Genomic DNA, 24,887 nt, shown 5'->3' with positions numbered 1-24,887 from the left:
AGCAGTTTTACCTTAAATGGATAGTTCACCCAAAAATTCCAACAACGCCACTATGGAAGTCAATGGCTACCAACAACCATTTGGAAACCCACATTCTTCAAAATATCTTTTGAGTTCAACAGATGAAAGAAATTCATACAGTTTTGGAACAACATGAGTCTGAGTAAATGACAATTTTCATTTTTAGGTGAACTATCCCTTTAAATACCATACTGATTTAAAGGCACAATATGTAAGTTTTCAAAACGTATTCAAAACAAACAAAGAAACAAAGGCGTCGTTTGATGACGCCGTGACTGAGTGTGGAGTTGTCATCTTCATCACCACAGCCGAAGCAATCCAATGGGCAGAAATCATGTTCATGGATGAGCTAATGATTTATTAACATCGTAATAAGAAGCAGGGTGAGGCTGAAAGCCGTCGAAGCGAAACGAGGCTGTTGAACGAGCGTGACACACTGCTCGAAAGCAGCGGAGCTTTTATTATGCCACAGTCGAGCGCTTCCGCTCCTTCCGGTCGCGCGTATGTGGGGTAAAGCAGCGCTGTTTTATCATATTAGATACATTTGAAAGTTCTGTTATAATGCTACTCTGTGCGGTCGTCACCTGTCTAATAAAATGCATAACATATTAAAGCGTCTTTGGTGTTTTCATGTTTTCAACAAAACAAAACCGGAAATCGAGGGGTGTATGACGTCATTGGCAGGCGACACAATGACACTATGGACACGGTCCGTCTCACTAGTTAAAATTGCTTATTTCTCTGGATTTAAATATTCTTCTAAACATTTGGGATAATGCAAGTACACAAGTCAGCTAAATATATAACACTGTTCTAGTAGTTTTTGGATATTTTAATAAAAAAAATCTTACATATTGTGCCTTTAATTACCTTGAACAAAACTGAAAATCATTAACAAGTTTCAACTTTGTTTCAAAATATATTTCATAATTTTATTGATTCTCCTTTGCAACAAATATATAACATTTTAAAACACATTAAAACTTAGATCAAATTAGCACAACCAACTTTGCGCTGCTGTCAATGATCAGCCAAATTTCTGCATTAAACTCCTTTAACCCGGTGCACCTTAAGACCTGTTGAACCCCATAACTTATAGGCAAGTCTATAGAAATGCATTGGTTTAATTTAAGATGTGCCCCAATTAGTGTTGCCGTGCCCTCTAAACAGACTCACTAAACACCAGAACCTCCACCAAACTGATGATGAGGCAGTTTACAGGACCCTTGTGTCTTTCAGCCAAGGATTTCTAAATATATCTGCACTCCTCTTCCCTCACAAGAATCATAATAATACAGATTTACACTGAATTCAAATCACTGGAAAGATCATAAATATACGATGTCAAGACGTCTTAAAAGAACAATTTAGCCAAAAATTAAAGCAGCCATCACTTCATTATCTCACCCTCACCCTGTCTTTGCAAAACCAACAAAAAGGAAAAATTAGATTTTTGGTTGACAAATCCTTGAACTGCATGCACTAATTTGAGTGCATTCCAAAACTTCTGCGAAAATCTTTTCTGAGCCAAAATTAAACTTTTGCTTTAGCAGATGAGTTTGAAACAGGGCAAGTTTGTGAAATGTGCAAAGCGAATTTGCTCTTGCAAACGTAAGAGAGAGGCAGAAAATGCACTTTACAGAAACTGGCAAATTAATCAATATAAAAATAGTCTCAAGACATATATACACGCAGAAATATATAGTTTTATGAACTTCTAGTCCCAGCATGCACTCTGAGCCATGATATGCTAAAGCAGTGCATGCTGTAGCAGCCAGCTGCTGAGCGGGTGAGTCTAATGATTTTGTTTAAAGCTACATGTAGTGCTGCAGAAACCCTCTAAAATCAACTCCACCTCCATCAGCTCTGTTCAGAATTCTTGAGCAAATGTCATGAACATGTCTAGGCCATTATTTCACTCTAAAATTAAATCAAAACTCATTCAAATGTACGCAATTTATGCATGTGGTGATCCCGAGGTGAAAAATGACCCAGACTTGTTTTGTAAGATTCACCCATTTGGTTTAGGGTAAATAGTATTTACCTTTAATAACTGGGTGTGTGGACTGAAACCGAAACAACAGGGTCATCAATCTTAAGCTTCCTTAATGAGCAGCAGAAGATTACCTGATTCCTTAAGGGCTGGTGCTGGGAGGGTCTGTCTCTGTGTGCATGGCTCTCACGCGTGATGGCAGATGCCCCCGAGTCCACGTGGGCCGACCCCACCGGTGTGGGCTGACAAAGACACCAAAACACAGAGAACATCAGTGTAAGGTGAGCTAGCTCTGTGTCTGAGCAAATATAGGCAGCAACTACACTGTCTTGCAGAGATGGGTAATTTGTGCCACTTTTTACTTATTCTCTAATAGGGGTGGGACGAAATATCTTTATGGCAATATATCGTTGTCCTTCTCTGTGCAATACGAGAATCGATATGCTGGCGCCAAATATCGATATTTTAATTAATAAAATAAGGCACACTAAATAGATTTCCATGCTACCAGCGTCGCTACTTCATGGCTCCTCGGGTGGCGCTCAACACATGAATGAGGGAAATGTGAACATAAGTTAAATAGCCTACGAAAAAGAGTTTTTTAACGGGATGGCAGTCGGCAGTGTGAGTAAAATAATAGATGCCCCAGCCACGTTTAAGTCCAAAGTCTGTACCCACCTCGGCTTTTATACTATTGACGGGACAAACAAAAATCGACAAAGAATACACAATATGCAAGAACTGCATTATTTGCATGTGCTTTAAAGGGGTCATATGATGTTGCTAAAAAGAACATTATTTTGTGTATTTGGTGTAATGAAATGTTTATGCGGTTTAAGGTTCAAAAAACACATTTTCCACATACTGTACATTATTGTTTCTCCTCTATGCCCTGCCTTTCTGAAACGCGTCGATTTTTACAAAGCTCATCGTTCTGAAAAGCGAGGTGTGCTGTGATTGGCCAGCTATCCAGTGCGTTATGATTGGCCGAATACCTCAAGCGTGTGACGGAAATGTTACGCTCCTACCATATTGTGATGATGCCCTGTCAGGCCGGAGTGATGATTCAAAAACACGAAAACCCATTATAAACGAGGCATTCGTTACATCCAGTGGGGACATAATTATGGATTATAATGACTTATATTGTCTTTTTACGCGTTGCGTTGCGTCGCATCGCATCGCATCGCATAAAAATAAAACCATGTCTGCATTTGTGATCGGAGAAATGACAAACAACAAGCGCTACTCTACACTGCCCAAAAAACTTGCTTTAAATATAAAAAATATAAAAACTCTTTAAATATAAAAAAAACGTACTTACAATCTGTGAGTCAGAACAGTCAGCACTGTAGTCTACTCTCCCAGGATCAGTAAACAGTCCTCCATAAAATGTGCTGCACACATCTGAATATTTGGGTTGAAGTGTTCTGGAACAGTGTTGTAAATACAACTTAACCACTGATTTCTAGTTGTGTCCTCTTTTGGAAGGCCAAACAAAGTATTTTCGCTTTCACAAAGAAACACAGCACCTTCACGACATGGTGGCCGCAACAATACTACAGCGAGAATAAAAGTTACGCCTTCTATCTTTGCGTGGACATTTGGGCGGCGTTATGCAAATCTTCCCACACAGTGACGTAGGTATGTGGGGGCGTGTTAGAACGAGCCGTTTTAGGTAGGCGTGGCTGACTCTTATAAAGAATATCTCTTTGGATTTGAGACTTTAGTCTTTGCAACTTTACAGATCTTCTTTATGCACCAAGAGCTTATAACACTCCAAAGAGAAAGGAAAAATTGAAATCGCATCATATGACCCCTTTAAAGCCTTGCCGGTTAAACATTTAATTTGCGTGCTGTTCTGACGTATGCTTTTTCTGAGCGCACACACTAAAAAGACTGACAAACAGCACCTGATTACTGGACTAAGTGAACTTTCACGTCTGATTGCACTAATACTGTCAAAAAAACAAGGTTTACATATAAACACAGTTGGTTATGTCTAAAGCAAATGTAAACAGTCGAGTGCCTGAGGGATGCGTGCCTGTATTAATTTCTTTCTTGTGCTGAATGCTGAATGATATTTTGAGTAACCAAACAATTGATGGTCCCCATTAACTTTGACAGAAAAAAAATACTATGGAAGTCACTGGGGACTAGCAACTGTCTGGTTATCCACATTCTTCTAAATAACTTTTACATTCAACAGAAGAAAGAAACTCATTCAGGTTTAAAACAACTTGAGGGTGAGTAAATGATGACAGAATTTTCATTAGTTTGGACTTGAATGAAGAGAGAGAACCTGCACTTAACTTTTTTTTTTTACAGGCATTTTGTTTTCATAGTTAGACAGATATCATGATGCATCATTATAGGATTGTCTAGCAATATATCGATTATCGCAGAATTTCTGTACTGTGATATTATCGGTATCGTGAGCCATGTATCGTGTATCATATCGTATCGTGAGGTACCCTGTGATTCCCACTCCTATTCTCTAGGCATTACAATGTACATTCAATACTGAAAAATATTGATTAAAAATGGTAATGTATTTTTATGCTAACAGAATTGCATTATTAGCTTAGCAACATGCTAACATCACTTTATTGGAGTCAACTGAGGGTACGATTTATGTTGTACGCAGAGATGCTACCCATGAAAACCATTTCAAGGCAGGTTAAATTATGGTTATGACCTATGTAGTGAGGGTGCTAGAAGAGAGTTAGTGTGAGTGGAATGCATAAATTCTTTATGAAGATGACGTTGACTCACAATCTGTCTGCCAACCCAGTCATAAGTGTAATCAAAGGTATATCCTTTTCGTTCAAACAACTCCGTAAACAAGGTCCGCAAGTATTCGTAATCTGGCTTCTCAAAGAAATCCAACCGCCGGACGTAGCGTAGATAGGTGGCCATCTCCTCTGAAAACACAAATGAGGAAAAGGTTAAAATGACATTAATCAATAAATAAGAGCAAAGGAAACTCTGGTCATAAAGTCAACATATGACAGGCTTCAACAATCCATTTTACTTCTGCAATGTGATGTGCTGTTGTCCACATGGTAGCTGAAAAAGTTCCTGCATTTGTATAAAGGATTACAAAGTAGGGCTGTGTGCAATGACTGAAATTTTGTAACTAACTAGTCGACTAGTCTAACAAACCCCCAGAGGACAGTCAACAGTCAACTCCACAGAACACGTTTTCACTGCTCCAGAGCCCAGTGGCACCATGCTTTACACAACTCCATCTGACACTTTACATTGTACTTGGTGATGGGAAGATGACCCTTTTTTCCCCCCTCACAAATGTTTGTAAACGCTGACTGCATAGCTAGGTTTTGATTTCATATATCTGAATTCAATAATTAAGAGGCGTGTCCCATTACGTTTGTCCACTGTATTTTTGTTATTGAAAATTAATATAGCACCACATTTTGTGGGAAAACAAATCATAAAGTCGTTTTTGTTGTTTAAACATCTTACACATTTAATAGATGGCCACACTTGGAGTAAAAGGTTCTTTAGCATGGGGCAAAAGGCACTCAGTATTGATACAAATACTTTATCTAAAGTAATCGGTTTCATATAATATTAAAGTTAATGCTTGTTCAAAATCACTACAGCAAAGTCTGTTATTTTGATAAAATATGTTTGTTCAATAAATAAAAATGTCATTAAAATGTTAATTTTAAAAAATATAATCTAAATCTATCCATGTCAACAAATGTAAAAGTCAGACAGCTATTATTATCATGTCAATTCTTGTGCTAGTCGACTAGTCTAACAAACTCCCAGAAGTCTGTATATGCAATCTATTTATAATAGATATCTATCAAATAGTCAAATCCTATACTGAATGCAGCTGAAAAATATGCCATAATATATATACTGTATATACACACATGCAATGTGCTTGCCTTCCATTATGATTATTGTAGGCTACATTAAACCTGAAGTGAAAGTACATGATGTTCAAGAATGTTCAAGAATCCAGTTTGAGATGATTTAAGCTTTGTGACATGGTGCATTATCCTGCTGTACATAGTAACAGTGGTAACACTGTGGTCATAAAGGGATGGGCATGGCAGCAACAATACTCAGGCAGACTGTGGAATTTAAATGGATGGTCAAATGATACTAAGGGGCTCAAAGTGTGCCAAGAAAATTTCCCCCACACCATTACACAACCAGCAGCAGCCTGAACCGTTGATACAAGGCCGGATGGATGCATGCTTTCATGTTGTTTCTGACAAATTCTGACCCTACCATCTGAATGTCGCAGCAGAAATCGAGACTTATCAGACCAGACAACCTTTTTTCAATCTTCTATTGTCCAATTTTGGTGAGGCCATGCAAATTGTAGCCTCAGTTTCTGTTCTTAGCTGAAAGCAGTGACAGAAGTTGAACAGCTATACCTAAAAAAGTGGCCAGTGGGTGAGTCTATTTATTAAATTCAACTGATTTAATAGGCAGTGACCAATAAGTACAAACATATAAGCCTCTTATAAAGTATACACATGACACAGTAGCAAAATTACAAGTAAAGCATGGCATGTACCATGTTTAAGTGTAGTGTTAAGTATAGGATCTGTTGTTGTCAAGTAAGCATTCATAATTTTTCCCTTTTAAACCAGGATAAAATTTCATACCTGCATTGTGCCTCATTACAAGCACATAAGCAAGCTTAATAATTCCATGCCAGTTTCACACAGTCCGACCAAAACTTTTCCATTCTCTTTTAAATAAAAATACTACTTGAACTTGCTCATCTTCCAAGTGGACGTTTCTCTGAACCTGCCGTGAGTTACACTGAGAAAACGATTGCATTCAAGCTCTAAGGCAATATAAAATGATTTTTTTTCTTTTTTGCACTCCAGATATATATATATAAACAATATATTATTTTTAAAAAGTATCATTAACATGACAGTAATTTGAAGCAGCAGCCGTATCGTTTAGTCTACTAGTCTTGCACATCCCTATTATAAAGAAACATGATATTTCCTTTGGTATTACTGTGCACTTCTGAATCGCGCATAAGACCAGGAATGTGTATGAAAAGTGTAAATGGTGTCCATTCTGATTTTATGTTGACTTTACGATTAGCTGATTACAAGTGAAGCACATGATGGGGGTCTCACCAGGAAAGTTTTCACAGAGAACCTCAATGGGAGTGTTACGCTTTGTGTCCCCAATCTTCTGGTAACGTTCTTTCAGCGTGTCAGCCTGCAAAGCACAAAACAACGTCTAATTTTCAAGAACTAAATTGGTAACAGTTTTTAATGGCTTGAACATGCTAGTTCAACATACTTTTAGTCCCTGCCAAGGGAGACTACCCCGGAGGAAATACATGAACATGTGACCCAAGGCCTCAAGGTCATCCCGCCGACTTTGCTCTGCAAAAAAAAAAAAAAAGGTAGTAAATAAAATGGTAACATGTACACAATAACAAATCTGGTTCAGATTTGATTTACTTAACTCTTAACTATTAATATATTGATCATTGATAATATTAATAAAATTCATTATTCCATGATTTGACAAAATAATTGACCAAAACAATAAATATCCATATCTCCTTTCAAACCCAGAAGACGTCCATTCATCTACAGAACCATTTTTGTTCATCCAGTCCGGTTTTCATCCAGTTTGGAGTGACGTCCTGGGGCGGGTTGCATAAACTGCTTAGACTAATCTTAAAAAGTTAGTCCTTAAAAAGGACAGCACTGTCCAGGTGGTCTGTTTATTTATTTTCACTGTATCATCTTGTGCAGCCCATTTTCCCTCTCATATAACATTCAAGTTTAGACAACATGCTCACAACTGAGGTGCTATAGATTCAATGAAACATTAAAGAAACCAAACATGAATATCATGTTCTTTAAAAGAACTGGTTCATGATTCCCAACCCTATTAAACAGCCAATCAAGAAGCCACATAAAGCGTGAGGATAGTGACATGCTAAATTTAATGTTAAGTCCATTTTAGGATCAGACTAGGGAGGTATCTAACACTTACCTTTCCCTAAGTGTGTATTAATAGACATGTATCGAGCTGTGCCGGTAAGGCTCTTGTGCTCCCGGTAAGGAATGTGTTTTTTGGTTTCTGGGTCAATGTATTCTTTCGCAAGGCCAAAGTCTATGATGTGAATGATGTGCTCCTTCTTGTTTCCTTGTCGACCGATGAGGAAGTTCTCTGGCTTCACGTCTCTATAGATGAGGTTTTTAGAATGCACATACTCCATACGGGAAATCTAGGGAAATTGAACACAAGACTCACATTACACACTTAGATTGCAAAGCATCAGTCCAACGATATGCAAGCACTTCCCACCCAGGTGCCACACTGCTCTTAAAACTACAGCAGGCCTGTGCACTCACCAACTGAATGGCGATCATCAGGACAGTCTTGAGGGAGAATGTTCGGTCACACAGGTCAAAGAGATCCTCAAGACTGGGGCCGAGCAGCTCCAGAACCATGGCATTGTATTTCCCACAGGGCCCAAAATAGAAGACCTGAGGCAGACCCTCTACTTTGAAAGAAAAACACAAGAAAATTACAGAAACATTAACTACACTTGTCATAACATTCTCTCTTTAATGGTTAAGTGTGTATTTTTAATGAAATTATGATTATAAAAAGCTGGCCCCAGCTGATTATGGATTAAAGCAACTTATTCCTCCAACCACTAGATGCCAGCACTGTGAGAACTACGCAAATGGGAGAATATGTAAATGAAGCTGGATTTGCTGCAAGTAATTTTGAATGCTTGCAATCACACATGAATTATGCCAAGAAACCAGAATAAGGTGGCTGATTCCCATGTAAGTCAAGAGTGCAGCAGGGATGATGTATTTTTGTAGGCCAAAACCCGAAAAAGTTAGCATTTTAGCACTTTCAGTTCCATCATCCCAAAATTAATATATATTTTTTAATGGGTTTTTGGTTAAATGCCTGAAATGCAGTCTGTGGGGTTCACACAAGCTCAAGATTTTCATGTTTTATTCTACAACATAAAAAAAAATTTTTTACTCTCAAAAAGGCGGTTGCTAACAAGTGGCTAAGTGGGACTGCAGTGTTCGCTGGGGACACAGACCTTAGTCAGGGCAGCGGCATATTTAATTTTCGACAGGAATGAAATGTGGCTGTGAGGGACTGAAATACAGCGCGTTCAGTGGATGGTACAGCTGTTTAAAAGTACTACTACTACTACTACTACTAGTAGTAGTACTACTACTGACTATCCAGCTGACCAAACATCTTTCTGGGGAGAAAAAAAAAGAAAGAAAACTTAAGTAGACAAAAGCTCCATAAGGGTTTTTTAATTAATTTGTGAGTTGTCAAAAATTATGTGATCTAGGACCTTTATACAGTGTGTGCCATTGTAAAGACTGCAAATCTATCCCTCAAAGCCTAATTTTTATCCCTGTTAAAAGTCAATATGGCGTCTAACCTGACTAAGCATCGTCACAAACAGGAAAACTCATCTACTCACTAGTCCGCTTTCACAGCCCAATTGTGCTTATAAATCATGCTCTTGCAAACTATTCTAACTCAAATTTTCAGGGAAAATGTTATTTAAATAAAGACTAACTCATGTGACCATAACGCCTACGTTTAGCTTTTTACTTCTGCCTACTGTATTTAGACTTCAGAATTCATAAGTTGGATTAGTTAGTGAAGATTATCGTGAACAAAACTTGATCAATCAATCTTTTGCTAGTCACAGACCTTATTTTTTGCAGTGATCCAAAAGCTAATGGAAAAATCCTATTATGTTTTTGTTGACTGAACCAGAGTAATACTAACTTGTGGTTTGGCCTACAAACGAAAAAAAAAAAAAAATCTGCACTCTTTATTTAATAGCTAAAGCATATACATGTGCCTCTAAACTGTATGCATCTTCTAAGGGTGATGTGGGTAGTTTTAGGCAAAGCCTACACTGCTCATTGTGTGGTGGTGGTGTAACACCCCTGAGAATAGAGCGCACTGTTGGCCTGCTGATGACTCATCTTGTGTTCAGACTGCACATAACACATATTCAGTTGTTGGTTTCTATCTATCTCTGCTGATTAACACTTTCACAAGCTTTCTATCGGCACTCCACTGCTAGATGCTGCTGGAACATGTGAGTAGGAATTTAAAGAGTGGGAGGAAATTCATATAGTAATACATATAGGCATGTAATCGCTCAAAAAGTGGCATATTATATGAAAAACGTCAATACTGTGAGCTTCAGGTCACCAGTCATAAAAAGCGATTTGAGAAGAGGTCATCATGACTAAAGCTGCATTGAATCCAAGTCCACAGATGTCGACAGAATTTCAACAGCTGTCATTCACAAAAGCTTACTTCCCTTGCCCGTTTATTATATATTTTGGCTAATTTAATAATGCTTTCAGCAACCAATAACAGTGATTTTAAGGCTGATTCTATACGTTATACTAAGAGATGTGCAATATACAATATATACTGAAAAAAAACAGGATTTCAATTTTTAAAAAGGTATGGCACCAGCATTGTGCAAATTTGGCAACATTGTGCTGTTGCTCAAAAGAAATAACTCATCTAGAATTGAAAACATTTTGGAAAAAAAAAACTAAAAACAGGGAGATTTCACAATCTAAATGTAAATAAATAAATGGATAAATAGACAAAAATATGAGAAATTCTGATTTTGGAATTATAATTTTGAAGCAAAATGAAGTTTTTGTGGCAATTTAGAATTAATGCCAAGGTTTCAGGGCTTGGTATCAGTCCAAAACACCATAAACCATGTATTTTAATGGAATGGTGTACTGCAGTCATTGCAGAAAAACAAAAGGGAGGCCTAGGTTTGATTAAACCAGGTGCAGTGTAGTTCTCCCAGTCAGTCCCACTTTGGAGTCCTCAGTGCTCCAACAAAACGCCATCTGCCAGCAGCCCGTTTGAGAGCAGGGCCACCTACGCCCGCTCAAACACGGATGTCTGACTGGAGAGGAGAAACCATGTGACTCTACTGCCTCCAGTTCACATACACCAGCCTGCAGTGACGCAGCTCACTTCTGCCACACTGCACACTTAAACAAACCCCAGTTCAGCCGGAGAATCAAAGACAAAGACTGGGAGAGTCCATTGAGCTGGATTTATCATGCCTGATCTAGTTGATCAGTAGCCAAGCCGTTCCCAGCCAAACTCAAGAGATTCAAGTCCCGATGCCAAGGCTGCCCTGGAGGTGTATCAGAGTTCAACACGATACAGCTACACATTAACCACAAACAAAAGAGAACTGTACTGGACTTTCTAGAGGAAGAGACAAGAGTGTGACCTTCATTTGGCTGGGTTCTGCCAGCGTGATGGGAAATTATGGCGTGTACAAGAAGTTGTTAAATATTAATGGTTCATAAGGAAGTATTTTCAAAAGGATGTCAGAGTAAGAGTCATCTTTATTAATGATAAAGATAGTGTAATATTGATAAGTCATCTCTTATTACAAAGTAACATGGCATTTCAATTGTTTTTGAAGATGTACTATAGGGATGCTCCGATCAGGATTTTTGCAGCCGATACGGAGTACTGATTTCTTGTCATGGTGATCGGCCGATACCGATGCCGATTCCGATGCTTCAAGCTTTATATAGACAGTTTCATTGGGCGCACGCGCCTGGCCCGAAAGTTAACTTCCGGTCAGTGTTTGTTTATCAGTCTGGCTATGGCGCCGGCTACAAACGCAGTTAAAGTTAAGGTGATGAGTAGACTGAAGTTGGACTCAAGTTGTTGTGCTGTGGGATGTGTTTCCCATACATTTATTTATTTGTGGCACTCGCCACAATATCAAAACTGACCGATTTTCCAAAAGGCTTCGTTGAATAAACAGGAGCACGTACTGCACGTTTAAAAATCAAAACGAGACGCGGGTGTTTTTATATCACTGTATTTCTGAAGGAAGACTATCTTTAGAAAATTTTTGATGTAATTTTCATTTCATCTTGCATGTTATACGCCTGATAAAGCAGTGTTTGTGAGCCGTTACCGGGGAAACCTCGGTTTCTCCCACTTTAAAGCACCTCCTGCTGGCACAGAATGAATTTGCATTTTCAGTAAGTCTGTCTGATTTACGCAGCAAACATATTTGTTTTTCCTATATACACAGGCGCTGCGGATAACCCGCGGGTCAGGTAATAAAAAATGCATTCTGATTATTTGCGGGTGGGTGGATAAAATAAATCAATGATTTAAATTTTTTTCATGAGGCAGACGATTTTGTGTGTGTGTGTGTTTGTGTGTTCGTTTGCCTGATCGGGAAGTTTTAGTGACAGAAACGGTGACATTCCAGATAAAGTTTGAAAGGAGTAAAGCCTGTGTTAATGCCATTGAGTAGGCTAATATGGCCAAAGAAGATATTTTGTTTTATAAATAAATGTTAATTTAAAAGCAGCCCACGATCAGCATGTTATGTTACCATTATCCCTTACGGCTCCGACAAGGTTTTGTTCCGTCCTCCACGCTGTGACAACTCACAAAAGACTATTTTTAGCAAAGCAGAGCGGAGAGCTGCTTCAGAAACATGTCGCAGCTGATCGTTATAAACACAAGCATTAGAGCAGCCGCGATCAGATCCGGTGGCCGTGGAGCCGTGATGACGCGCCGCAGACGTGTGCAGTGAGGCGCAGATCAGCTCTAACGCCACTGAATCTGCTGTTAAAAATGAACCATCCATTCATCATATCATCATGCAAAACATACACAACAAATAGCTAATTTTTCATTGTTTCTCGAAACGTCATAGCATTTCCACACCGACGATGACATGACTGCGGCGCCACATCATTTACGTCACCACGCATCATGTACGTCGTCAAGTGTTGACGTCATCTAATTGCGATCGGTTTGTGAGATTGGCGTGACAACTCACAAAAGACTATTTTTAGCAAAGCAGAGCGGAGAGCTGCTTCAGAAACATGTCGCAGCTGATCGTTATAAACACAAGCATTAGAGCAGCCGCGATCAGATCCGGTGGCCGTGGAGCCGTGATGACGCGCCGCAGACGTGTGCAGTGAGGCGCAGATCAGCTCTAACGCCACTGAATCTGCTGTTAAAAATGAACCATCCATTCATCATATCATCATGCAAAACATACACGACAAATAGCAAATTTTTCATTGTTTCTCGAAACGTCATAGCATTTCCACACCGACGATGACATGACTGCGGCGCCACATCATTTACGTCACCACGCATCATGTACGTCGTCAAGTGTTGACGTCATCTAATTGCGATCGGTTTGTGAGATTGGCCAAGTGTAGTGAGTACCAATCGAGTCATAAAATGTGGTTATCGGCCGATACCGATTTCTGGTCGAGCATCCCTAATGTACTATGATAATACCATTCTTCGAAGCACCATGGATATTGCAAAAACCATTGTGTATAAGTCTGGTAAATTATTCAGTACCATGGTATATCTCAAACTATTGCCGTCCCAATTCACCTACTTTACTATGCTCAAAATATTTTATTTCATCCACATTTTGTTTCATTTAATTTCATACCGTATTGGAGAGAAATAAAGTAGCATGTTAATCTGCCAGTCACTTGTCTTTCATGTTGTGAACTCTCCCTCATGAGTAGGGTTGGGTACCGAAACATATGTAACTGGTATGTACTAGAAACCAAATCAGAACGCAGATTTCGGTGCTACTTAAATGTTTGAGCGATCAATTGAAATATTTGTTCTCTGGTTCTCCGAAACGGAGGTAAGGATCACCAGCACCGCACGTGAAAAATTATATCCCGACTGAGAAAATTCCCGAACGCAAGTTGGAAAGCTCTAATAATACAACTCCAACACATCTTTGTATCTTTGTATTACCACGAGTGTCCATGTTGTTTTCACATTCCGACTTAAAAGTACAACTCGGGAAATGAGAGCATCCGAGGAGCGTGTGAATGCAGCAATTACACTTGCGCTGATGCCAGCAGGAAGATATCGTTAGCTAGCTAAGCTAAACATTCTTAAATTAAAACGGCTAAAGCTAAACTTCCCTTGTAATGACTTGCAATAAGAAGTGTTTCTAAACCTGTTGTCCAACAAAAAAGAACACTAACATTTTTACTCCACAACTGCTTCCTTTTGTGATCTGATGTGGCTTCTAGTCACAGAATGAGTCAGAAAATATGTTCTATACTGAAAAAAGCATATGGTAAAAAGGCTATGTTAATTAGCAATGGATTATAAATATACTTAATTATGATGAAAATACCAAAGATGGCTTGAATAACAGATAAACTATACATTGTCGCAGTCAAGTGTTTATTGTCTGTGTTTTATCATTCAAAACGTTTAGATCTTCTGTTTACTCAGTTACAGCAATAGCAATGCCTTTGTCCATATTAGGGATTTCCGGAGTTCTATTCCTTCTGTGATGCACATGTGGAGTTTCTACGCGAGGGCGCCCTCTGGCGTCCAGTATGAATGAAACAGACATTAAATGTGTTTATAGCGCTCAATAATGGCCAATCCATCCTATTTTGGGTAATATTTTTTTTAAGTATCGGTTCAGACACTGTTTAGGCACGGTACGGTTTTAAAAGTTTTGATTTGGCACCGGTATCGTAAAAAACCCAAAAGATACCCAACCCTACTCATGAGTTTGCATAATAAGTGAGGAATTAAATACTTTAAATATTTTCTTGTTAGACAATTTTGTGACCATGTTGGGCTATTATGAACTATTGGGATGAGTAGCTCAACTAAAAATGAACTAAAAATTTAAATTAATTCCAAAAATAAAGTTTCATAATTAAATTTGGGTAACTGGGTAATCATACTCTGTGTTGTTTAGGATATTGTGTGCTCAGGTGATCAACTAAAATTGAAAACTGAAACTAAAAAAAGTAAACATTCAGCAATGAGCCACCCTCTCTATATTTTCTCTTAAAGTCCCTGTAAACTCAATATAAAGTATGTGTTCCGAGTTTGTCATACCACACAAAAATGTATTAACAATTCAGCCAAATTTGAATGATAAAAAATCTGCTAAGTACATAAAATAAGTTATCAAAATCTCTAAAAAATGGGCGGTATCCTCTGCTCTCAAATGCTGGGGGCGTGTCCACTGTCTGTGCTGAAACCACGCCCACTCGCGGGAAAGCTGCCGCCTCTTAACTGTCAAATTCCCTACAGCCTGAATGGATGCTCCTAGCAGCTTAATTGGATTTACAAAGCAATACATATTTGCCCATACATACTTGCTCCAGTGCGTCATCGACAGTTATTATAGTGTTAGGGGAGGGGCCATGATCGGTGGCTCCAGTGTGTCATCGAGCCACTGTTTTAGCCCCGCCCAAAAAATCCTGAATACAGAATTGGTGAAAAACTGTTTAACGGTCTAACTCCACAATTTAGTACTACAGAATTCACAGTCTTTGTAATTCATTTCAGCAATACATTTGTAACATTTATTATGCGTTTAGAAACAATTCTCAGAATTGACTTTACAGGGACTTTTTTTGTTTTGTTTTGGCTGAATAATTTCAGTTGACATCACTACATGAGAAGATATTTTCTTGTTAGTCAACTATTGTGACTAATCCTTTCTGGATAAAAAAACATCACTGCACCATAGTAATGCCACTATTAAAAGTATGATCACTATTAAAACTTAATTTTGCATTTAAGTAGACTGAGCTCACTCATGTTGCAAGAAAATCATTTAAGTTCACAAATCCCTTGGCATTACATGAGCCTCCATCTAGCCTAAAGAACAGAGAGAGACTGAGAGGAGACAAATAGGATGGACGTGGATTACATAAGTGCCATGGGCGGTGTTATGTCATTCACAAAGCTGCGCTTGAGGATGGAGAGACAGAGGAACTCTATCTCCCACCAGAACATCCTGCCCTCACCAGCACCACTCCTCCGCAACACACACAGCAGTCAGGACAGCGTGATTAACAAATTGCCCACTTTGCTGTAAGTGCTCATGCACAAACATTCACAGCAAGCACCACTGGAACAGCAGCAAAACAAGAGACTGGAGGACAAGGTGTGACCGGTGATCAGGTTGAAGGGAAGAGTGTGGTCAGTCACGTTTGCAGATGGGGGCAGTATGCGATTACGGGCAGGTGGTATTATCTGCTCATTTTATTTGCCTGTGTGCGTGGGATACGCCTGGCCACAGCTCAGACTTCCTGTCAGCTCCCTTCAGCCAACCCTGATATGCTGAGAAGACAGGGGGTGGTGTCAAAAACAAAGTGGCGCCATCGGGACAAATACAAACCCTCCATTGCAAATTAAATCAGAATTACCATGAGCCTTTTGTGCGAAATGCACCTACAGCAAACCAACATTGTGAGACAGGAATCTTTGCTGTGATATTTGTTCTTCCTGTCTGTCAGCCCAGTCGCTGTAACATGACCTGAACTGCTGTGATGTCCATGAATGTGTAACCCACATGAAAGACTTCCCTAGCTCTCTTTTGTATATGAGCGGATAAGATTAAAAGGGATGATCTCTAGTGCAAACAGAAGAAATCATTACAGCTGAATCAGTTAATGTAATCTGTTGACATCAAACGCAGCAAATAAAAACCATTCGGAGAAACTGTACTGAAAGGGCTCCGCAAATCAAACGGCAAACTACTTACTCAACATTACGACTTAAACATATTTTAGATATTAGACTATATTAGGCATCTTGATATTTATGAATTTGCACCAAGCTTAAACCAAGCAGGATAACGCAGTACAAATGTAGTTAAAGACACAAGGCATGTTTTCCCAAAATGAGTTATTTTGATTTGTATGCACCAACGTAACAATAAAAAGTGAAACAAGTACAATGGTTTTTTTATTTTTGTACAAAAGCATTTTAAAATGATGTAACATGGGGACGGAATAATTTTGAGTGATGATGCAAACAAATAAAAAAAACAATGTTCTGAATTGATTTACTGAAAAGGACAGTCCAAAAGATTTTGATCTGACAAACGAATGCAGCTTTCATTTCCATTTGCATTTTTGCTACAGGGGTTAAAAATATGCTATTATTAAACATTATTTCTCAATCATACTCAAGTCGCAGTCACAACATCAAAAACAGGGTGGACCTGGCCTACTACAAAACATAAAAGTGTATGAAATTAAAGTTTGTGTTGTATGTATTGTATATGTAGTGCACTAATCAATCTATTGCCCAGCCCTACTCAACCTGACATTATTTAAAATATGTACAGTTAACAGTATAGTAAACAGTACATATTTAAAACCGTCACCAGAAGTTGTGGTGATATAGTTATCTTTTTGGTATAAATTCAACCCTGAAATATTGTATATATTGCATAACCATGCAGGAAAGTTTATTTACGAATCCAGTGACTTAAATACTTACAAAAATGAAAAAACAATTTTTTCATCTGTTTTTTTTTTTGGTGCACAAATGATTCATGCTGGAATCAGTAGTGGAAAAATCTCATTATATAGAAAAGCTAACCTAAAAGCTAGAAAAAAATCTCAAAGTACTATATCATAAATATGACAGCATAAGCCACATTTGAAACCACAGTAAAATAATCTGTATCCTCACACTTGGAAACCTGTGACACTAGCCGCGTTTCCACTGCGAGCATGATAGTGCGTGTCAGGGCCAGTCGCGTTTTTACTGTCACTACCGGGGGCTTGATCTTGCCTCGTTGGGGCTTCCTTGGGGCCAGCGGCCAGGGATTTTCTGGCCGCCAAATACCTTGAGCCAAAGCAGGCCAACTGGGGCCAGAGGAGTGGTCATGGACAAAGGCGTAGTTTATCCAAGTTAGGAGACGATCGGCAATGCTGCTCACTTCCCCTAAACCATAACTCTGGTTCCCTTTAGAGCGCTCACTCCACATTGCGAAGCATTCGCAGTGTGGACTCCTGAAACCTTATAGGATAACGCCAGTACAATAAACTGGCAAATTGTTGCTAATTATGCAAATCGCAGGCAAATACTGACAAGCCTGCGTGTAGTATATAATGTGGTGAGAGCGTCAATTGAATCAGAATCTTCTCATTTACGGTTCCATAGTCGAATATGCACCAGATATATGACAGCTTTTTCACCGCATCCGATGGCTACATTTTGCAGAATTTGCGCGGGCCCCATCCACCCACCAAACCCGCACAAGCACTGCATCGCTTGCCTGGGCCTGGCCCACGCTGAGCCGCTGTTCTCCGAGTCCATTGCGCTGACTTGCCAGCATGCATTTGAGGACTTGGAGGAGCATCGCTCATGGCCTTATGGGGACGAGGTTTTACAGCCGCTATTTTGTTGTGCCCAAGCGAGATGAGCGATAACACACACTGACCGCTGTTTTTTTTGCTCTCACACTCATTGGAGGACGCTCTGACATCATGCTGGCCGAGAGTCAGACTTTATGCTTTCCCTCCAGTGAAAATTTTGCCTCTGGTGTTATGCAAAATCAGGGAAGAAAGAGCGTTGTGATCCTCATTGCCCCGAACTGGCCAAATCAACCTTGGTTTCTGGACCTCAGGGAGATGCTGGTGGCTCCCCCTTGGCGAATCCCCCTCAGGAAGGACCTGTTGTCTCAAGCGAACGGCTCGATATGGCACTCCAGCCTGTAGCTGTGGAGCCTTCATGCGTGGATACTTCAGGGGTCCTAGAGGGGCTAAGAAGCCTGCCTCCCCGTGTACTTGACACTGACACTTGCTCACTGAGTCTCGCGCACCTTCTAATAGGTATCTGTACGATTTTAAATGGGGAGTGTTTGAGAGATGGTGCTGTGATAGAAATATCGACCCGGCTGTCCCGTATTGGAAGTTTTACATTTTCTGCAGCACAGGCTGAATAACGGGAGTCTACCGTCAATGCTAAAGGTTTATGTGGCCATTATTGTTTTGTTTCGCAAGGAGATTACATTTGCCCATGCCCATCATCGGTGCTGCTATAGGACCTAGTGTCAGTTCTGAAAGCTCTTTCTACCCCCGTTCGAGACCCTGGCATCTGTTGCTATGAGGGATCTCTCCCTCAAAACTGCTCTGCTTCTTGCCCTTGCTTAGGTTAGCACATCTGCATGTGCTCTCGGTGGATGGCGACTATATTCTCTTTAGGTCTGGGGACTGCAGTCTTACTCAGTCGGTACTACATTACTATAATTTTGAAGGTTAAAATTAGGGCTGAACGATTTTGGAAAATAATCTAATTGCAAAAATTTTTTTACCAATATTGCGATTGTGATTTAATATGCAATTATTTTTTTAAAGCTCTTTATGTTCTGTATTATTCAACAAAGACAAGCTATAAATCATTGTATAGTATGACCAACACACTATTAGATAGATTAAACAAATGTTCTTTTCTGTAGGCCAGGCCTATATGTTACGATGAAATTAGTTGATGCATGAATTGATATGAATTACATTTTTATTTAACAACTACAAATCACAGTATACTGACTGATTTGTACAACTTCCAACCTTGTAAGCATGTAATAATTATGTTTAAATAAGCCTGGTGTAAACATTAATATGAAAGTCAGTAACAAATCACACAAACTAAAGTAGATTGCAGAAATATAAAAACAAACCGTTTGCTTTACCACACTACTTTAGGTAATTCAAAGTCACTGTAATAAACATATGTAAACATGTGGACTGCACTTTTTAAACCGTCTGTTAACTTTAGACCAGTGCTTCTCAAACTTTTTTGGTTGCGCCCCCATCAGACTACCAAATAATTTCACTAAACATTATGAAAAGTTAATGTTTTTTTAATTAAAAAAACCTACAGGGAAAAAAACACCTGCATCACTTTAAACATTGAAAAATAGCATAGAGAGAATAACTTATTATTATTCTCTCTCAGTAATTTTTTTTTTTTTGTGGGTTTCTTGCTGTCCGCTAAGACATAGGACACACAGAGGCTTTCCTCCTCACCAACGACATTAAACACCGTGTATACACCGTACGCGAGTGGCATAATATAGTAGAACCATTATAATCAGTGACGTGTAGCGTCCGGTATAGACATGATGCCTCGTCATATTTTCTGCATTTAGCTTTTGAATGACCAGCACCTGTCTGGGTCTGTGCGACTTCATCTATGGCTTTTCTCTTTGCTTTCACAAACCGATCCATCTCCCATTCTAAGTTACATCCTTTGGCTGTTTACTTATTTCTTTTCCTGCTGATGGCCTGCGCTCGACTTGAAGAAGCGCTGCTTAGACCGATGGGTGTGTGTCATCAAAGTACTGCGAGAGCTATAAGAGAGCGCGGACGTCTCCTTATGCTCTCTCTCGCCGTACTTTGAAGGCATACACCGATCTGATCTTCAAGTCGAACACACCTCTTCACTCTCGCCTGTCACGTGACCGTGTAATCGCAGCCTCTGTGATTGAAAAATCGAAATTTTTCATATCGTGATATCGCAAATGCAATTAATCGTACAGCCCTAGTTAAAATTGACTGATTTGTTAAAATTACACTTAATTAAGTTTTTTAAATAATAGTTACAATTACATAATAATTTCTACTTCAATTTGTAAAATATAAACATAATGGTGGCTGACATAAAAACTTCATGGATTTATTCAAAAATAAATTAAGCATTAAAGAACAGTCAAATTTATAAAGAATATGTTATATGGTGCATATATTTAGCAAAATGCCCCTCTCTACAGTTTTGGCTTAAGTAACAGAGTTAATGGTCACCTAATATGTTTTTTTTTAGGTAAATGTGACGTTACCTGACATTGTTTACAAGCCGTTATATCGGCATCTTTGCGCGGCTGAAACACTGATTGAGAGATTACTTGAGACAGGATATGGATTGTAAAGTTATACTCTTTCATCCGAACTTATCTTCGGATGTTTAGTTTTTTGCTGAAACTGGCATTAATGTGGAGGAGATGATCAGTTCACGCACGCCTCGCGCTGCCGTTTTTACTGAAAGATCTGCCACTCTACATTAAACAGCGCCAAAATGGCATTTATTGTTTGAATACTGCAATACAATGGACAGAATTTGAAATCTGAAACTTTGTTTCATATTAACAGTACCAAAGCACAATGCTTATTGCGATATATTGGATGGGAAGTGCCCTTCAATGTTCCGTCCATTAACTGAAAACAGGCTAGACTAATCGATTCTTGGGATTTAAGAATCAATATCGTTCCGTAAAAATGAGAATCGATTAATATCGATATCGATATTTTTTACCCAGCCCTAGTTGATACTGTGCAGACCTATGTAAATTTTTATGTGCTTTCGTTACGTTGCACTGAGCTACCTTGCTTACTGTTGTTGTGTCTGCCCTGTATTCAGTGCAGCCGTGTGTTTATTCTAGTCAGATATGCTAATTTGGTATATCTGAGTTAAGACGTTCATTGGTCTAGCCCTGCCTATCAGCTGCAGTCTTTCCTAGTGGCATCGCCATTGGTTTGGAATTGTGTGTTGTTCTACACTATGCTCACTATCATCACCACCCTCATGGCAGGATTGTATACTGTTCCCACTGTGAATGATTTGCAATGTAGAGTGAATGCTCGAAAGAGAACGTCTCCTTTTACTGTCGTAACCTCGGTTCCCTGAGATCAGGAACGAGACATTGCGAAAGTTGCCGTGATTGCTGCTCGATCAGTAGTGTAAGTGTAAGTGTAAGTCTTAGATTCTGAGGCAATTGGCGTTCTCACCACATTATATACTGCCCCGGCAGGCTTGTCAGTATTTGCATGTGATTTGCATAATAAGCATGATTAGTGACAATTGGCCAGTTTATTTTACTGGCGTTATCCTATAAGGTTTCAGGATCTTCGGAGAAGGGGAATGCTTTGCAGGACCGCTCTTAGGGAACTGAGGTCAGGACAGCAACCGGAGACGTTTTCTGTCTGTGAACTCCCTCTGTTGCTCTGGCCGAAAGGAAAACAGTATAGTGAGATGGTAAATAGCGCTCAAACCTCCTCAGATTACATGCATTGTGGAAAATAAATATAAATGCTCATTCTTTCTGAAGAGAGTTGCCGTAAACATACGAGGGTTTATCAATATTTTCTATCGTGTTATCAGTGTACGCATTTTGACTTAAAAGCCCTAATGGAACTTTTTTTTGGCATTCCCGTTGTCACAAATAAACGGAGCAGCTGCGACTGCGTGTTCTCTTTTTATGTGAAATAATGATAAATATTAGTTTAATTCAACATGCTGACAAATTAACAGATTACTATTTTTTATCGTAAATCATTGGCATATAAAATATAGATGCTGAAGTCTTTAAGTCTTCATGTAAGGACCAAACGTCAGCTTCTGTCAAGTTCGTGTTGCGATATAGTTAGTTTCCTTTAATTTTCCCCTTGCTGGTGAAATTGTGGTGTTGTGTGACGTTTGCTTCAGAGAGGCGTGTTAAGGGCGGATTTTAGAGTAGCGTTGGTCCAACAGTGGAAACGCAGCTTGATTTTGGCCTCATGGCTTGAGGTCCAGGGCTATTGGCCTGCCCAGCTTGCTGGTAGCCCTGGCTCGCACTGGCCCGATAGTGAAAAAGCGGCTACTGTCACCACATCTCAGTTAAATTCTACATTAATGTGGCAAGTTTCAACTTTGCTTGGCAATCGTAAAAAAAAAAATACAGTCACACCGTGTTTACACAGGCCATAAAACTAATCCGGTTTCGCTAAAATCAACTAAGCTGACATTTTATTATTCATTTCATTCATTTTGTTTCAAATCACATTGCATATATAATCACTACCGGCTGCCACTGGTCATACAGTATATACCGTCATAGCGCCCAGCCTAAGCCCTGACGTTCAACAGATCTTCATAAGAGCATTACAAATGGAGTTTGAATATTAATGCTTGTGTGTGTGATCATAACACGTTAATCAGAACAGATGGGATGGACCATGATCTCTGGACCAGTGATGTCACTTCTCTCCTCATTGATAAGAGCTGCATGCCCAGGCATGTGAGAGAGAGAGAGAGAGAGAGAGAGAGAGAGAAAACTGATCACACCATCACTTTGGAGTGGTGCAGCAGAAGATGAGTAATCAGCACTAACACCCTCGTCACCGCCTGTGCTCCAAACTTACATTAAAGAATATTCCATTTACCTTTACGGTAGGGGTGGGCGCTATACCGGTATGAAAGTGACTACCGGTATTATAATGTTCCATGATATGGATTTTGATATACCATGGATACCATTATATATTCATGATTTCAAATTTTGCATTTATATTGTTTTGTTCAATTTGGAACGCTTCGAAAATTTTAACACAAATGACGACAAAGAGTCGAAGCTGAACGTTTTTGTCCTCTGTGTGCAACGCCGTACACAGGTATTAGTAATCAAACACATAGAGCATCATAACAGACCAAGGCTGAGGGATAGTGTACAGTGAGCAGATTATTTTGCAAAATAAACCTCTGCAGGGTGATAAAGACTACACTGCATAATTTTCCCGCTTAACATGTGGCCACTTACCTGATTAGTAAATAATTGAGCGCAAAATATTAATTTGACATTTTAATGACCTCAATATGACTTGCAGCACCTGCTTGAGCACTCCGTTATCAGTTGTGGTTGTATCATAACAGACCACTAGATGGCACGATTGAAGAGTCAGAGTTGTATTGCAGCAAGCCATGTAGAAATATAAATGAACGATGCATGGTTCTGCTCCAAGCATGAAAGTTACAAGTTTGTGAAAGGACGTAAACATAAAGCCGATTATGAATAGGCTTGCACGATAAATCGGATGCGATATTTAATGCGCATCTTGTCAGAAAGCCGGTTCTGTAATCAGCGGTAAATCTCCATCACGTGCGTGCTTTCACATGGAGCAGCATTAACTACAGAGCCGTTGTTCACTGACGAGCTGCGCAAAAAATCACGCAAATATGAATGTGGTTTTGCGCAGCTCGTCAGTGAACAACGGATATGAATATACTTAAGATTCACAAATACCAAAACTACATGTCTACACCAGACAATCTGTATGTCTGCAATCTGACAAAAGCAAATAGAGCCCAGTGATGTTCTCTGCTGTGGATGTGGCGTGACGTGACAAATTCATGACAGTAAACTGATGCCGCGTTCTATTTCTGACGAACTCCAGTGCTCTGACAAAGGACCATTTCAAATATTCATAAGAGAATCGTTAAAAAATAGTTTCTTCAAAAATATTAAGCAGCACAAACGTTTACAACATTGATAATAATCAGAAATTATTACTGAGCAGCAAAGCATATTAGAATGATTTCTGAAGGATCATGTGACACTGAAGACTGGAGTAATGATGCTGAAAATTCAGCTTTGATCACAGGAATATGGTAGCCTATATGTTAAATCATTCAAATAGATCATTTAAATTGACAATATTTCACAATATTACAGTGTTTACTGTATTTATTAAATAAATGTAGCCTTGGTGAGCATAAGAGACTTGAAAATATTTTTCTCTACAAAAGGGGGGCCAAGAAGAAAAATTTAGGGAACCACTGGCCTACTCAAACACACAATATTTAATTTAATTTAATTCATACAGGCCTACCTCATGTTGCACATTTGCACTTTTTGAGAAAAAAAAAAAAGGTGAAAGGTCATTTCATCTGGCAGAAGCAGGACAGCTCAGAAGTGATGCATCTTCTGAACGGATAAGAATCAGCTGGATGGGCCGTGACATCACTGCATGACATTGAGCTGAGCGATGCTGCTGAAAGCAGACTTCTCAGAGAATCATGTCTGGGCATGTCTGTGTGCCATCCTTCAGGAGAACAGCCTTCATGCACAGACAGACTAGTGTTGCATAGTGTTGGGTCGTTCTTGAACGATTCGTTCATTTTGAACGACTCTTTAATGTGACTCGGGAAGAACGAGTCGTCTCGGGGAGTGATTCGTTCAGTC

General features: G+C 39.3%; 1 protein-coding gene across 6 annotated transcripts in view; it reads right to left on the bottom strand.

The window, feature by feature from the left end:
* csnk1g1 (casein kinase 1, gamma 1) overlaps window positions 1-24,887 on the bottom strand; it is a 64,275-nt gene that overhangs the window by 12,719 nt on the left and 26,669 nt on the right. For 4 of the 6 annotated variants that reach the window (XM_016284536.1, XM_016284538.1, XM_016284539.1 and 1 more), the window contains exons 5-10: window positions 8,398-8,549; window positions 8,036-8,270; window positions 7,328-7,413; window positions 7,159-7,243; window positions 4,790-4,938; window positions 2,149-2,256 (exon numbers count right to left, since the gene is read on the bottom strand). In XM_016284536.1, coding sequence (XP_016140022.1) covers window positions 2,149-2,256; window positions 4,790-4,938; window positions 7,159-7,243; window positions 7,328-7,413; window positions 8,036-8,270; window positions 8,398-8,549 — 815 coding nt within the window. The remainder of the gene's footprint in view (window positions 1-2,148; window positions 2,257-4,789; window positions 4,939-7,158; window positions 7,244-7,327; window positions 7,414-8,035; window positions 8,271-8,397; window positions 8,550-24,887) is intronic. The other 2 variants (XM_016284537.1, XM_016284540.1) reach the window with 1 other exon arrangement.

Source organism: Sinocyclocheilus grahami, unplaced genomic scaffold (assembly GCF_001515645.1).
Source record: "Sinocyclocheilus grahami isolate Dianchi unplaced genomic scaffold, SAMN03320097.WGS_v1.1 scaffold184.1, whole genome shotgun sequence".
Classification (NCBI taxonomy): Eukaryota; Metazoa; Chordata; class Actinopteri; order Cypriniformes; family Cyprinidae; genus Sinocyclocheilus; species Sinocyclocheilus grahami.
This window is presented reverse-complemented; position numbering and strand designations above follow the sequence as displayed.